The sequence below is a fragment of the Pistacia vera genome, unplaced genomic scaffold (genome assembly GCF_008641045.1).
Source record: "Pistacia vera cultivar Batoury unplaced genomic scaffold, PisVer_v2 Contig265, whole genome shotgun sequence".
NCBI lineage: Eukaryota > Viridiplantae > Streptophyta > Magnoliopsida > Sapindales > Anacardiaceae > Pistacia > Pistacia vera.
In genome coordinates this window covers 891,804-907,222 of record NW_022196074.1, presented here as the reverse complement: position 1 = coordinate 907,222, position 15,419 = coordinate 891,804, and the positions used below count along the sequence as shown (strand labels likewise).

Sequence of the window (15,419 nt, the reverse complement as noted above, 5' to 3'; positions counted from 1 at the left end):
TGAATTCTGGACACTTTTAAGAGAACTCCAGTCTCCATCTCTGACTTAAAACAAATGCTATGAGACGTAATATGATGACGTAAAATGTATATGTAAGTTTAAATTTAGGATGACGTATACAGCTCCGGATGACCATGACTCAACTGTTTGCTAGAGCCGTCGTGCTGGTGAACGGAACCAATCGTGTCATACAACTTAAAGAGAGCCGCCGGTCTGCCACTGATGGCTTTTATTCATACACAATCCAACTTAAAAGTTGCGTGGCTATTTCGAACTGCAGATGTCGACATCTGCAGTTTGAAATAGCCAGACAATGATGAATGAATCTGACAAGTTGCGTGTATATATATATATATATATACACGCAACTTTTAGTTTGTTTTATCAATAGACAGAGTAAAATGGGGCATTTATTCGGTAGAGTTGTCTGGCTAAAGAACGAGACCGACCGCGTGATAGAACTCAAAGAGTGCCGCCGGTCTGCCCCTCATGGTCTTTATTCATATACAATCCGCCTAGATCCTTCTCAGCAAAAGAAGATCGGCGCCACTATGTTTCACCGACGCACCAAACTAGCAGCAAGATCGACTGTTATAAGAATTTTTGCTGATGGTGTTGAGTGCCTCAACAAGGTTCTGACTCCCCAAGTGTTCATTGATTTTTTTCGAATCTCCTTTAGGATTGGCGAAGACGGAGAAGTCACTGTTAGAGGTGTTAGAGCAAGAGGGATTGATCATCTACGCAGGATTAGGTACTGACAGAAATTAAATATCAGAATTTAACTATACCATCATTTGTTTAAACTTTTTCTTTAATATTGAGGCTAATTAATTTGTTTTTCTAAGAAGGGGTTTGCGTTTTCTGATTGGAAACAATCGCCAAAGGGACCAAGAGGAAGATATCGCCTGAAAAATCGATTACCTTTGTGGCACATATGTATATATTGTTATCTTCGTTTCTTTATGGCACAAAATTCTTGAATCAAATTAATGTGTCTCTTGATGAAACAAAATTGATTTCTACTGTAAATGCATGTATTTTCTCTTCCTAGTCGAAATTTGATGAGTAGATATCGTTCTATTTATTTATTTTACTACGGAACCCAAATATATAAAAGATTTCAAGCACTAATCTGATAAATATATGTCGACGACCGCCAACAAAGGCATCGAATTTGTAATCTTAATCTTCTAGAATCGAATTCAACCCATCATGGTGGGGCAAAACTTTGACTTGCAAAGCAACTTATTAGATGACGTACCAGGGAAAAAAAAAAAAGAAAAAAAAAAAAAAGAAAGAGGCATACGTACACAAATCAGTTGACCGATTGAAAATTGAAAATTTCCAAGTTGGAGTGTCACGAGTGCTTCCTTTGTTGACCGATTGGAATGTATAAATTTAATGTCAGTTTGATTGGTCAATTTGGTGTTGGTTTCTACTCGGCTTACTTGGTGGCAGAGAAGATTATTGTCACCACCAAGCACAATGATAAGTAGCAATATGTATGGGAATCCCAGGCTGGTGGATCATTCACTTTCCCCAGAGACACCACTGGTGAGCCTCTTGGCCGTGGTACAAAGACTACACTCCACCTTATGGAAGACCAGCTTGTGTACCTTGAGGAGCGCCGGTTGAAGGATCTCATTGAGAAGCACTCTGAACTCATCCTTTATCCAATTTCTGTCTGGATTGAGAAGACCGCTGAGTAGGAAATTTTTGATGATGAGGATGAGGAGGGTAAGGTTGAGGATGTGGATGAGGAAAAGGAGAAGGAAGAGAAGAAGAAGAAGAAGATCAAGGAGGCGTCCCATGAGTGGTCTTTGGTGAAATATGCTACAATGCCTGCAACATCTTGGTTCACACAATTGGAAAAACTAAATTTAAGAAGCATTAATTATATTAAATGTGGAAATTCATTTAGCCTACTCCAAAGGGACAACAAATCAAATGGTAAACTAGTTTCACATCACTGTATTCTTCGACACATGCTGTACTACAGGTAACTGGCCAACAATTCTTAAGAACTATCTCGCAGTTTTGACATATCTTAAATGCGAAGGGAATATTTCTTTTTTTTCATCTTGTTTAATGGCCTAAATTGCTAATTACGATTAAAAATTATCACTGCAGTCAATTTGATCACTCAATGTTTTGGAAAATTATCCCGTAAGTCCAAGTTCTATCCTTCGAAGCTGTGTGTGTGTTTTACAGTATTCTTATTATGGTTAATTAATTACCAAACCGTAGATACATACAAACAAATTAATAGAGCCCTTACCAAATATTCTGAGATGGGTGTTTGAATGATTGAAGGCCCAAATAAGTAGATTGGGGTTGAGCTCACTGGAAGGCACTTTTTGAGACTTAAGCTAGGTAGGTTTGGTTTGTTTGCTTTGATATGTCCAATCTACAGATGCAAACCATTTACTTGACAACATCCAACATAAATTGGCTCCAGACCGTAACTCTGTAACTATCAATTGCGCTGTTAATCGAATGTTAGGAGTATGTAGGGCTGTAAACGAGCCGAGCCGGCTTGGCTCGACTCGGTAAAAGCTCGTTTAGAGCTCGACTCGATAAGGCTTGACTCGAACGCTGTTTTTTAACCGAGTCAACTTCGAACACAGTGAAGCTCGACTTGTGGGCTCGTGAGCCTAGTCTGGCTCGTGTAAGCACTGTACACTTACACAGGGTGCTTTGGTATTTTTTAAACAATTAGGTATTAAACTGATATTTTCCAGTAAAAAATGTCCCCCCCCCCAAAGTGCGAATTCTTAAACATGATACACTAAAATCCCAAATCAATTTCATCCCAGTCCCACTTGTCCTAAATCCCAAATACAAACAAAGCAACCAAGTGAGACTTCAATGGGTCTGACGGTGACAGATCTGCGACGCAAATTCGATGAAGAAGACATGGTTCACAACGAAGAGTTGATGGCAAGTTTGGCGACAGCTCTGCGACGCAAATCCGATGAAGAAGACGTGGTTCACGGCGAAGAGTTGACGACGACTGGGAGGTGTGTTGGTGCTGCCGACAAACTGTGGTGGAGATTGATAAAATTTTGGGGATTACGGCGACTAGGAGGTGTGGTTTACTGGTTTTAGGGATTAAAAAATTCAGGGGGTGTTTTGTCATTTTTTAAAATTTAAAAAATAGGGGGGTGTTTTGTTATTTTTTAAAATTTAGGGATCAAGCTGGCGAGCCGGCTCGAACTCGACCGAGCTTGAGCTCGAGTCTCAATTCTGAGGCTCGCCAGGCTTGAGTTCGAGCTTGATACTGTTGTAAACGAGCCGAGCTCGATAAGCCAAAAGCTCAGCTCGGCTCGACTCGGCTCGTTTACAGTCTTGGGTGTATGAACATATATAATTAGATTGTAGACCATTAAGAGTTATTCCTTCTATTATTATTAGCGCTTGATAGTCTAGATTGATCTTCACGGATTACCTTAAAATCAAAGCTCTGCTAAATGAAATGGTATAGCTGCTTCAACCCTTCACTAAAACTCAAGTTTCTTCATTTTTCAAGCCCACTCTCAGAAAACACACTGTAAATAAAGTGTAAGGAGCAGGTCTTGGTTGGCAACCCACGTCAGCTCCTACTAACCTCTTGTTCCTTTCCTGGAGCCTAAGACAACCACCGTCCATTTTCCTCAAAGAAAGGAATATACTTATAAAATTCTAAACAAAGAAGATTAAAATTAAGTAAATGGAAATGTCAAATCGTCCCAGAATAGTGTACAATTATTAAAATTTGAAATAAAAAACAAAATATGATGAATCTAGGGGAAGCAGTAATGAATCAAACATGAAAAATGATATTTAATTACTTATCTCATACTCTGAGTAAAATATTTAAATATCAATAATGTTGCATATACAAAGTTAGGAATGATGTGGCAATTTACATGTCAATACTAGATTAAACATAAGAAAATTATTCATTATCCTATAATCAAAGCAATTCTGACGTATAAGTAGCTTCATCACTTGGGATATAAAGTTGGAATCCCAACTTCATATCTTTAACATTATTATTCAAATATATGTTTTTGATAGATAAGAAAAAAAATTGCATGCATGTGATAATTATACATGTTCTGGAAGATGAACTCATCATCAACTCGCACTGTTAAATCATTATTTGATCCTCTCCCGACCATCTTTAATTAACAAACATTTTTTGTTGAGCAAGCAAACATAAAGTCATGCTTGAAAATGTCAATATAACAAGAACTAGTTAATGGTCACATTGTTAGAGCAACAAAGCTGCCCAAATCCATCAACACTTGCTTACTTGTATCAGCGATCGGAGCACGATGACTCAACTGTTGGGTAGAGTGGTTGTGCTAGTGAACAAGACCAATCGTGTCATACAACTGAAAGAGAGTCGTCGGTTTGCCCCTGATGGCGTTTACTCATACACAATCCAATTAGACCCTTTTGATCACAAGAAGAATCATTTGGTTAGGTATTTAATTACAAAATCATTTGCATAAAATTCTCTTCTTAGATGATATTGAATTTTTATATCTATTATTATGGTCATCAGGCTTATTGGTTGTCTGATTAGGGTCTTGCACTTTCTGATTGGAAGCGATGACTATGGAGGCCATGAGGAAGATATTGCCTGAAAATCTGACTACCTTGTTTAGCATAGACATGCCTATATTGTAAATATATATTATAGCAGCACTATACATGTAGTTTATTCTACATCATTGTTATGCCTAAAAAATCAAAGCTAGCGTTAGCTTACGTCAACAAGCACCCATCAGAGTTCAGAAAGATTTTGCACCGTCTAGGAGTTGTCACGTTGTTCCATGACAGAAAGAATATGGCTGTCACTAACTTAGCAGATTCAGGTTTGTCTATGAGTGGTTGAGGATCGAACACTTGTCCAAGCCCTAGATAATTCGAAGATATTTCCTAAGTTATCCGCCAATGGGAGGCGAGGAATAACTTGCACGGCACCTACTCACTTGCAGATTTATAATCATTACCTTGAATTCCTCAACTATAAATATAAGACCCCCCCTCTCATTTTTGGGATTCTGATATTAAACCCTCATTCTGATTGTAATATTTATTTTCAGAGGAAAGATAACTTACAGGAAAAAGACTGACTTGATATTCTCTCTGAATACTCAGTTATTGTACCTATGTTTATTGTTCGCTATATGTGACCTCTTATAATTTCTCATCTATAAAAGAAACAATAGATGTATGATTTGCTTTAAGCATCTGAATCACTTTAAAAATCATATCTCTCATTTATTATTCAGTCCTTGTATTTGATTATAATCATTCATGTGTAATTTCTAAGACCAGCTTACCACTTTACACGTGTAAGTCATTGTTGTCAAAATTATCTCCCCCTTCAACTTGTTAAAATATTTTTAATTTTATGTGTGCAGGCATCGTGTGAAGAATGAGAAGTGGAGAAAGGAGTGTGTGGTGGGCATGGCGTGCTGCATGATAATCGGAATAGAAATGGGAAGTTTAGAAGACACAAGTATTGCTCTTGCCCAACAAGACATGAGGTTACCATTAGTCATTGAAGAAGTTGCAGATTCAGAAAAACAAAACAATAAGGTTCCAAGATGGAGTGATAAAAGAATGTGTCCGCCATGGCATCTCAATTCGCTAGAGACTATTGTGCCTGAGAATATCCTAAGACCAGCTGCTCGCAGAAGATGGGAAGTGTGAAAATCTTTTAACAATTTTATGAAATTGATTAAGATGAGGGGTCCTTTTAATATTGTGTCATGCAAGGGTACATGCATAATTCTCCAGGGGTGAGAGTATGATAAAACTTAACTTTATTTAAAGGATTTTGGGGTGCAAGATGTAAGAATCAAAGACTAAGGGATGCATGCATAATTGGCCAATGTAAGATGGATTAAAGGCAATTTCTTTAGGAGAATTAGCCCACGGTTTTGGCACATTGTTTTGCCATGGTTGTGAAATTTTATTAATTTTGAGATGAGGAATGGGGGAGTGGAGAAAGAGACAGCGGAGAGAATGAAAGGGGAAAAAAAAAGGGTGAGAGAGGAGAAGCTTGTTTTCTTTTCTCTTTCTCATTTTGCGTTCATTCTCTTGTGTAAATTGAAAGAGAGAAAGGCAATTTTAAGTTGAAGTGGAAGAGGGCCGAGAGGTGATTTGTAGGGGGAGAATTTTCATAAGGGTAAAGTACTAAGTGTTAGGCATGCATTTCCAATCTTTCATTTCCCTCATTGTTTAGATCCCAATTCTTATTTCAATTTTGAATCAAATAGGTGAAGAAGATAGGAGGACTGAGCACTTGAGTTGAAAGCAAAGGAGAAAGTGTGAGTGGAATAATATTGCATGAAACTGCATGTTTTCAATTTCATGTGTGGGTGTGGACAATTCGGGTGTTATGTCATTCTTTAATATTTTGTTGTGCTTGTTTATGGGAATGCTAAGCAGTGAATTGTGATGAGGAGAAGGCATGAAATTGATAATTGATTGGTTGCGTTGGTTGGGCATAATAAAATTTAAGAATAGTCAGCATATGAGTTTTGATACTTTCTTAATGATGATTTATTGTTATGGGTTCAGTTTATGAATTTTGCAAGTTGGAGCTGCTGGAAGTTACCTTGAGTGTTCATATATTTACTGTTTTGATATTGTAATGTTGGCTGGAATTGTTTCTTAAAAAGAAATATTGGTATGATGAAAACGTGAACTGAACTTTGTATGTATAGAATTGCTAATTGATTTTTTTTTTATTTTGTTGGCTGGAAGTTCATTTTGCTTTGTGCTTAACGTCATTTGGAAGAAACATTTTTGTTTAGCTGCTGGGAAATTTTGGGGAAAAGATAGTTGTTTGAATTATTGAGTTTTATTATAATAGTGGCGGGCCTAATATAATAAGGCCCAGATTTTGTTAGTTGGGTTTTAAAATGGACATGGCCTTTTGAAGCCTTATTGGGTTGTAAAATGAAAATGAGGCCCAAGTATTGTTTGAGGCTTTAGATGAATTTGTTTATATTAGTAGGATGGCTTATTATTAATGATGAGGCCCAATTTTTATTATTTTGTTGGGTTTAGGCTTTGATGATAATTGGTGGAGAGGATAATGTGGGAAAAGAAAATTTTGTGAGGCATTGTGTTCTCGATTATGGGTGTGTAATTGTCAAGGTCGAAAGTCAGTTTGGGGGTTGACTTCAAAGATTAAAAGTTTTGGGACTTCAGTAAAATTGATGATAAATATAGGGTGTAAATAGAATTTTTCACACTTTTGTACTTTTGACGTGGTGAGCATTGCATTTATGATTACATGCCCTTTTTATTGAAATTTTATATCATATTATGCTTTATATATGTACAAGGCATGCATGATGCATATTTGGAATGAAATTCTGGATGCATGATTATTAATATGTTTTGACTCCCGAATTAGAAACCACCCTTGTTTAGTATCCATCTCCCTCCATACATCAGTTAGTATTTGACATTTATCCTCATGCACGCATTGAGATGGTCCGTCCTACCAAACCATTGGTATATCCTACTAGAACAAGACGGACGCCTGACGAGCTCCAAGCAGGATTACACCAGGCGGTTATTGGCCGGTGTGGGATTTTGGATGCCCCGAGGATAGACTGTGGGCGAGATTATATTTGATACCATATCATGACACCCCGAGGGTAGACTGTGGGTTGAGCATGGTTATCCAATGATGTTCGTACCATCCCGAGGGTAGACTGCGGTTGGCACCACCCCGAGGGTAGACTGCGGGTGGTGTAGCTTCATATCTGAGTTAGGGACTGGTTCAGATAGTTATGATCTTGGCCCCTAAGTGCTAGTAGGGTGGTGATAATTGATTTATTTTATATGTTAGTGGTTTGTGATTTCATGGCATCCGAGAATAATATATATATACTGTTGTTGCCTTATCATGTAAGTGCACTAGTGTTGTGTGGCATACAATTATTCATACATGTTTTCAAAGTTAAAATTATTTTCGTATAAATTATATTATCCGCTCACTGGGCTTCCCAGCTCACTGTTTTATGTTTCCTCCCCCAGGATCGTAGATCAGGTTTGTGTGGAGCATACTCTACGCTCTAGTTGGCCTTGACGCATGATGATTTGCATCTTTTACAAACTTTAGTGGACTCTGATACTATGTTTCTTTTGTAACTGGATTTCAGTTCCTATTTTTTTTTAATAATTATTTGTGTATTTCCACCTTCTAAACCTTAAACATGCAAATGCACTACTTTTCACTTTCGTCTGTAGACGAAATTGTTTTTATGAATATTTTTTTTATAAAGAGTATTCACCTTCCTTTCGAGATCCTGAGTCTCCTGGAGCGCCCGGATCCAGTGGGATAGGGATACTCGGGAGGGGGCGTGACATTAAATGCACTCACATCCGCATTTAATGTTCTGATAGGGAATGTCGTTTCAGCATACATCACATTTAATGCACATGGCTGTCACTTATTGCGCATATGACACGTTTATCGAAGCAAAATGTGTTTCATTAATATATCAGTTGCCAAAACTGATAATATCTGAAAAGGTCGTTAGATAAAATACTATTCATCATGTATCAGTTGTGAAGCGACGTGACCTTTCACTTTCAACGAAAAATATGCTAAGTGTAAGCAGGTCGCAAACCTTGGTCAAGGTCGTAGTCTCGTTATGGCACTGGATAAGGTCTGTTATAGCGTAGACCTTACGAAAAAAAAAGATCATTTCAGATCGCCTCCATGGAAATGTCTCGCGACCTTCTTGCAACCAGGTCGAATCGACCAGCGATCACTCAACACATCAAATCAAGGCATGATTGTGTAGTTTTCAAGGTTTGATCCTCAAACCTTAAAAATCAGGGGACTTCTATTATGCTTGACAGAGTAGGGCTGACGTCGAGCCTTGCCTTGTTAGCAAGAGTGGTCACAGCTTGAGAAGGTTCTACAACTACTCAGATGCAGCCACGTCGTGTGATGATGTGAGCAGCATGCTCCTGCCAGTGCAGTGGGTATGCGCCAGGTTGACGAAAGGCTAGAAAAGGTCGACGTGTCCAATCCCTACACAAGTCGAGGAAATCACTCGGGCAAGTGAGTAATGGGACGCAGAGAAGGATTTGCACGGCATCTGCCCCATTCACAAATTTAGTAATCATTACCTTAATTCATCCTACTATAAGTAGAGGGCTCCTCTCCCGTTTGTGGGATTGTCTAATTTTACTCTGAAATAACATATTCTCTCTCTCTCTCTCTTTCTCTCCCTCTTGTATTCTCCAAGCTATAATTTAACTCACTGAACGCAACCTGACTTCATATATTAATACAATACTAGTGAACGTAGGATTCCTTTTTTGGGCATCTGAACCACTTTAAACATTGTTCTTCATCCCTTATTCAATCAAACACCCCCATACTCACATGTGACTTTTGAGTCCGCTGAGTATTTCCCACGTGCGAATAGTTGGTGTCAAAATCCAGTATCAACAATTGTGAGCTACGTTAACGACCTTTCATATCAAGAATCATCCAAGTCACCTGTGTTGAACAACGATAATGCCCTTTCGTATCAAAGAATAATCATCACCGCGTTTATCCCATCCATTTGGATCAACTGCCAATCGACAGCCACTTATTTTTGGCGTCGAGTTAACTTGCGTTGATAATGCTCTACGAGAAGTCTTATCTTAAATTGGTATTACTGCCACAAGCACAACGCTACTGGAATCTTTGATTTCAACTTGTTATCATTCTTAAAAGCGAAATTTGACCTGGAACCTCCCGAAGAAAATTGTGCTTGTATAATTTGTATTATTTGTCTCTACGTAAAAGAAGAATTCAAAATTTTCAATAATTAAAGAAATTAAACTGCAAGTTGAAACAGCCAAAAATATATATATATATATACACACAACTTTTAGCTTGTTTTATCAGTGAACAGTGTAAAATGGGGCATTTATTCGGTAGAGTTGTCTTGCTAAAGAACGAGACCGACCGCGTGATAGAACTCAAAGAGAGCCGCCGGTCTGCCCCTCATGGTCTTTATTCATATACAATCCGCCTAGATCCTTTTCATGAAAAGAAGATCGGTGCCACTATGTTTCACCGACGCACCAAACTAGCAGCAAGACCGACTGTGATCAGAATATTTGTTGATGGTGTTGATTTGTTTGATAAGGTTCTAACTCCTCAAAACTTTATTGATTATTTTCGAATATCGTTTAGAGCAGGTGAAGACGAAAAAGTGATTGTTACAGGTGTTAGAGCAACACGGAGTGATCAGTTTCGCAGTACCAGGTATTTTGATTATTTTTTCTTTCCATTTGAGTTGAGGACAATATCAGAATACACTGATGATCATAACTATATAAAATATGAATATCTTTTCTTGGATGATATTAAATTTTTTTTACCTATGTTTGTCAGGCTTGTAGGTAGTTTGCTCAGTGGCTTGCGCTTTCTGATCGGAAATGATGAACATGGGAGCCAAGAGGAAGATATTGTCTAAAAAATTGTTACTTGTACTGTATATATGGACTGTAGTAATATAGGGTAATACGCAAGAAGCCTGTATCAGTACCTTGATATCCTATTGGAACGAAAAACAAAGATACATGTATATACGTACTGTTTATATAAAACATTCAGGCATGCCAGAATAAGGGTTATTGTACGTGGTGTAAATATATTAATCTGTATTTGTATATACTGAATATGTGCTATTCTGTATGAGAAATTTAAGTACTGTAAATTCTTGTTTTATTTAGCTGTTCAAAAATGAAATTCAATTGGATTATCAGTCCATTAGACAACCTGTATTAATCTATTCCAAACCACGAACAAATTATATATTACATCTTCCTTTCATTATATATATAGGTATTAGTAGTTATATTCTTCGAGAGAAACCTCATGATTAATGAAAAATATTGTTCTTTATTACGATGTAATTGCACCCATTTTTCTTATCCTGCATCATATATACACTTTGTTGGAATCCCACACCGTCTAAGTGCACTCAAACCTATTGGTTTATAAGAGAGGGTAACTCTCTCATTTAAAATGTCTTATTAGGTGAGGAGTTAGACCCACCTCAAATTCTATCATACTATTAGAGTTAGGCCCAATCAAGTTTAGTGTTTGATCAGCATATAAGGAATTAGAATTAGTAATTATCTCCATCAATAAACATGACCCAACATATGGGATATTGAGATACATTTTTGCTCATCTTGCAGGTTTCTGTTGTAATTGTGCTGCAATACAATCCGCCACTAGATTGGATATATCTATCATTTATTAATTTTCTGCTTCTGTTGAAATTTTGCATTTTTTTTTTTTTAAATCCTTATTTTGCTGTTAACTTTGAATTCAGTTTATTAATTAACACAAACTTAGATGACGTTTTCCTTGTACAAATCTTCTATTAGGAGACCAAATTTAAGGTGTTTGAGTGTAGTTTAATTACAAGTGAAAACGACTAGTTTGCAATGTGAGAATAACAATAACAAATGCTAAAACAAAAAATCCGAAAGACCCAAAAAAACCATCAATTAAACAAATCCCAAAGTCGGTCATTGTAAATCATCTTTTTATAAGAGTAAGAGCTAATTAAAGTAGAGTTTATTTGAGGGTAGAGCTAATTAAAGTAGAGTTTATAGAAAAAAAATAATAATAATAATAATAAAATATAACTTTTATGAAAAATTAGTTAATTATTTGATTAAAAAAATGTAAAAGAGCTTTTTAATATTAATTTATTAATTTTAGATTATTTAACATTAAAATATTGAATTTATTCCATAATTGATCAAATAACTTGTTTAATAAATACGACCAAACAGACCACCCTTGATTAAGTTTTTGTACCTATAGGAAGTACAACCACAAATGGTAATTCTCAAACCAATGAGAAATTAACTGAACGAATATATACAAAAGCCCACAGAAATTTTATTATTTGCATAACTACCAATATCAAACCAGCAAAATACATTATAAGTACTCGTGACTTCTAACTGCGGCGGCGGCGGTGGCACAAACAACCAGTACTCATACAAAGCTGTAAAATCCACAAGACCTAGACCTGGAGTACAATTATATCGTTTATATATATATGTATATGCGCATCAGTCTTGCCAACGCTAGCTCCTTATTGCCTTATTGTTATAACTAACAGATTTAAGATGAAACTTATCTCTTGAGAGACGTAGACAAACTATTACAAAACTAGGACTGGAAAAGTGGACGATCAAATTCATAAAACCTAGATACATAATATGTATTATAGGATTGTCTGGAAGAGCTCAACCACTTCTTGGCGTTTTGGGGCTTCAACGAATGCATGGAATAGTCCAATTGGCATGTAGTATCACAACTGTAAAGGCAACCAAGGCAAATGAGATAGCAAAAAGATAAGCATACCGCTGGTACACTTTGAACATATCTGGTTTCAGCTCCTGTTGTTGCTGTTGCTGCTGATATCTATCTCTAATCTGCGTGTGGTTATTTTGGACTATGACCATCTGGTAGTGTAAAATCTCCAACTCTATTAAGTTCGACTCGTAATGATACTGAGTTCCTGCCCAGTTGATAAGGGTGCTTATGAAGGTAGGGCCAGCAATGATAGCGCTCAACAAGGAAAGGAAAAATGGAATCCACCGTTTATTGCACAAAACGTTAGATGAGTGAGAAATAGAAAAGAAAGTGATACCTTGGTAGAAACAATAGGAGGTCACCAAATTTATCGCCCTTGTTTCGAGATATCTAACTCTCTTCTCTTGTTTTTCCTTGATGGAATTCAATTCGTTATAGCTGTTACTGAGTTCATCTAGCTCTGATTTTCCCTCTCCCATCACAACCTCCTCCGAATTCGTACTAACTCAGATTAAAGTAAACAAAACTGAAGAAAAAGTTTTAGCTACTGCATGGAGCAGCACAGTTTTTACAGCTGACCTCTGACTTTTAATATTTCTAATAAAATTTATTTTCAAAAACGCTTACTTCAAATAGAAGCAGAAGAAATCAACAGACTGCCTCTGGAATTAAACCGCCAGAATTAAAGATACATTCAAGTAGCGACTCAAGGGTAAATAACTCTTTAAAAATAAACCGAACTGTACGTTTTGCTTAAGATACGATGGTTTACTTTGGTTTCACCACACACTGCAGCCGAACCAAGCTCTTTATACAAACTCAGTCTCGGGCCCTTTCATGAGGAAGCATCCTCGAAACCTTATCCTACACTTGACTATTCCAACCAGCTAGAAGCCTAGATTCTTAACAATATACACAAAAACATTCGTACTGGAATATCTTGTGTATTTTTATTCTTTTTCTTTCACTGTCGATCGATACCAATCGAGATTATTCAATAATGCCTGTGGCTGTGAATGAAGATAAGTGTTATTCTTCTCCGGTGTCAAATCTAGCCTGAATGCCGACAAATGGCATTAAATTATAACTCTGTCGTGAACGGTAACATCAAGAGGAGAAAGTGACGGTTGAACTTGGTAGGAAAGTGGCAAATTGATCAAGAAGATATATTGGCCAGAATTAACAGTAAAGATATGTTAGACCATCTCCAACCCATTGCACCAATTTGGTGCAAAATTGCACCAAATTGGTGCAAATTTTGGTGTAAAACACTATTTCATCTCCAATCCACAACACCAAATATTACACCAAAAAGAATATTCTTTTTTTTTCTTTTATTGTAATAATCAACAATTAATCTATTTCATTCATTATTTTTGTATATATTAATTAAATATTGGAAATGATATTTTTATTAAATAATAATTATTTTGAAAATTATACTAATTTAATAAAATTAAGTATTTATTTAATCAAATAAACATTATATTTAATATAGAAAAACATTACTAGCACAAGATAAAAGTTACGAGAAAGGTTTCAAATTTGATCATGTGTCGCCTATACTTAAGGATATTGAAAAATTTACAGATAATGTTAACGCCGCAGAAGTATTTTAAAGGCAAACCGATAGGTTTGAATCACAAGAATCAGAGACTCCCACTTCAAAGTCTCCCCAATCTATGCCTTGTGACATATCGTCAAATTCTCTAAACATAAGTGATGAAAATATTGGGGGTAGCTCAGCTCAACGACCCATTGGGGTGAAAAAACAATGTGGAATAACAATAACAAATGCTAAAACAAAAATCCGAAAGACCCAAAAAAACATCAATTAAACAAATCCCAAGTCGGTCATTGTAAATCATCTTTTTATAAGAGTAAGAGCTAATTAAAGTAGAGTTATTGAGGGTAGAGCTAATTAAAGTAGAGTTTCCAGAATAAGGGTTATTGTACGTGGTGTAAATATATTAATCTGTATTTGTATATACTGAATATGTGCTATTCTGTATGAGAAATTTAAGTACTGTAAATTCTTGTTTTATTGAGCTGTTCAAAAATGAAATTCAATTGGATTATCAGTCCATTAGACAACCTGTATTAATCTATTCCAAACCACGAACTAAGAATATATTACATCTTCCTTTCATTATATATATGGGTATTAGTAGTTATATTCTTTGAGAGAAACCTCATGATTAATGAAAAATATTGTTCTTTATTACGTTGTAATTGCACCTATTTTTCTTATCCTACATCATATATACACTTTGTTGGAATCTCACACTATCTAAACACGCTCAAATCTACTAGTTAATAAAGAGGGTAACCCTCTCATTCAAAAAGACCTTATTAGGTGAGAAGTTAAGCCCACCTCAAATTTTATTATACTATCAGAGTTAGGCCCAATCGAGTTGAGTGTTTAACCAACATATGAGGAAGTAGAACCAGTAATTATCTCCATCAACAGGCATGACCCAATATATGAGATATTGAGATACATTTTTGCTCATCTTGTAGGTTTTTGTAGTAATTGTGCTGCAATACGACCGGCCACTAGATTGGATATATCTATCATGTATTAATTTTCTACTTCTGTTGAAATTTTGTATTTTTTTTTTTTTTAAATCCTTATTTTTCTGTAAACTTTGAATTCAATTTATTAATTAACACAAACTTAGATGACGTTTTCCTTGTGCAAATATGCTATTAGGTGTGCAAATATGCTATTAGGAGACCAAATTTAAGGTATTTGAGTGTAGTTTAATTACAGCTGAAAATGACTAGTTTGTGTAGATGCAAAAAAATCTACCGTCATGAAAATAGAGTCTGATCCCCTGAGGTTGAGGCCATTGACAATCCGCTAGACCTGTACACATGAAAAGACAAGCATGAAGCTTCCAGAAAACATCGGGGTGGTGTTTGTCGTAGGCACTCGAACGCTCAAGTCAGCGAGGCTGAAAGAGATTATTTGATAAGAATTAAGGAGATGAAGAATTACCAGGAATCTTGTCGGAGGCTAGGACTACGGCGGAGGCGTCGGGTT

At 36.3% G+C, this 15,419-nt stretch overlaps 3 protein-coding genes across 5 annotated transcripts; 2 read left to right on the top strand and 1 right to left on the bottom strand.

Moving 5' to 3' along the window:
- Positions 1 to 364: 364 nt before the first annotated feature.
- Positions 365 to 1,093, top strand: LOC116133125. Of its 2 annotated transcripts, none has more exons than XM_031418805.1 (2): positions 365 to 751; positions 849 to 1,093. In XM_031418805.1, exons 1-2 carry the CDS (start codon positions 402 to 404, stop codon positions 907 to 909), a joined length of 411 nt encoding a protein of 136 aa, XP_031274665.1. In that variant the 5' UTR covers positions 365 to 401; the 3' UTR covers positions 910 to 1,093. The 2 variants fall into 2 exon arrangements, with proteins under 2 accessions (XP_031274665.1, XP_031274664.1); XM_031418804.1 differs by having other exon boundaries at positions 846 to 1,093.
- An 8,824-nt stretch (positions 1,094 to 9,917) lies between these two features.
- Positions 9,918 to 10,771, top strand: LOC116133135. Of its 2 annotated transcripts, XM_031418817.1 has the most exons (3): positions 9,918 to 10,175; positions 10,255 to 10,294; positions 10,424 to 10,771. In XM_031418817.1, the coding sequence occupies exons 1-3, from the start codon at positions 9,945 to 9,947 to the stop codon at positions 10,429 to 10,431; spliced, it is 279 nt and encodes a 92-aa protein (XP_031274677.1). In that variant the 5' UTR covers positions 9,918 to 9,944; the 3' UTR covers positions 10,432 to 10,771. The 2 variants fall into 2 exon arrangements, with proteins under 2 accessions (XP_031274677.1, XP_031274676.1); XM_031418816.1 differs by having other exon boundaries at positions 9,918 to 10,294; positions 10,424 to 10,761.
- A 1,147-nt stretch (positions 10,772 to 11,918) lies between these two features.
- On the bottom strand, positions 11,919 to 13,156 carry LOC116133136. Its single transcript, XM_031418818.1, has 2 exons — positions 12,711 to 13,156; positions 11,919 to 12,578 (listed from the first exon to the last, which is right to left on the bottom strand). Exons 1-2 carry the CDS (start codon positions 12,850 to 12,852, stop codon positions 12,331 to 12,333), a joined length of 390 nt encoding a protein of 129 aa, XP_031274678.1. The 5' UTR covers positions 12,853 to 13,156; the 3' UTR covers positions 11,919 to 12,330.
- Between the last annotated feature and the right edge of the window lie 2,263 nt (positions 13,157 to 15,419).

Coding starts and splice junctions, on each gene's coding strand:
- LOC116133136 (XM_031418818.1), bottom strand. CDS start 12,852: ATGGGAGAGGGAAAATCAGAGCTAGATGAACTCAGTAACAGCTATAAC. Junction 12,579..12,710: donor CTCCTATTGTTTCTACCAAG/GTATCACTTTCT, acceptor TCAACTGGGCAG/GAACTCAGTATCATTACGAG.
- LOC116133125 (XM_031418804.1), top strand. CDS start 402: ATGGGGCATTTATTCGGTAGAGTTGTCTGGCTAAAGAACGAGACCGAC. Junction 752..845: donor GATCATCTACGCAGGATTAG/GTACTGACAGAA, acceptor TGTTTTTCTAAG/AAGGGGTTTGCGTTTTCTGA.
- LOC116133135 (XM_031418816.1), top strand. CDS start 9,945: ATGGGGCATTTATTCGGTAGAGTTGTCTTGCTAAAGAACGAGACCGAC. Junction 10,295..10,423: donor GATCAGTTTCGCAGTACCAG/GTATTTTGATTA, acceptor TATGTTTGTCAG/GCTTGTAGGTAGTTTGCTCA.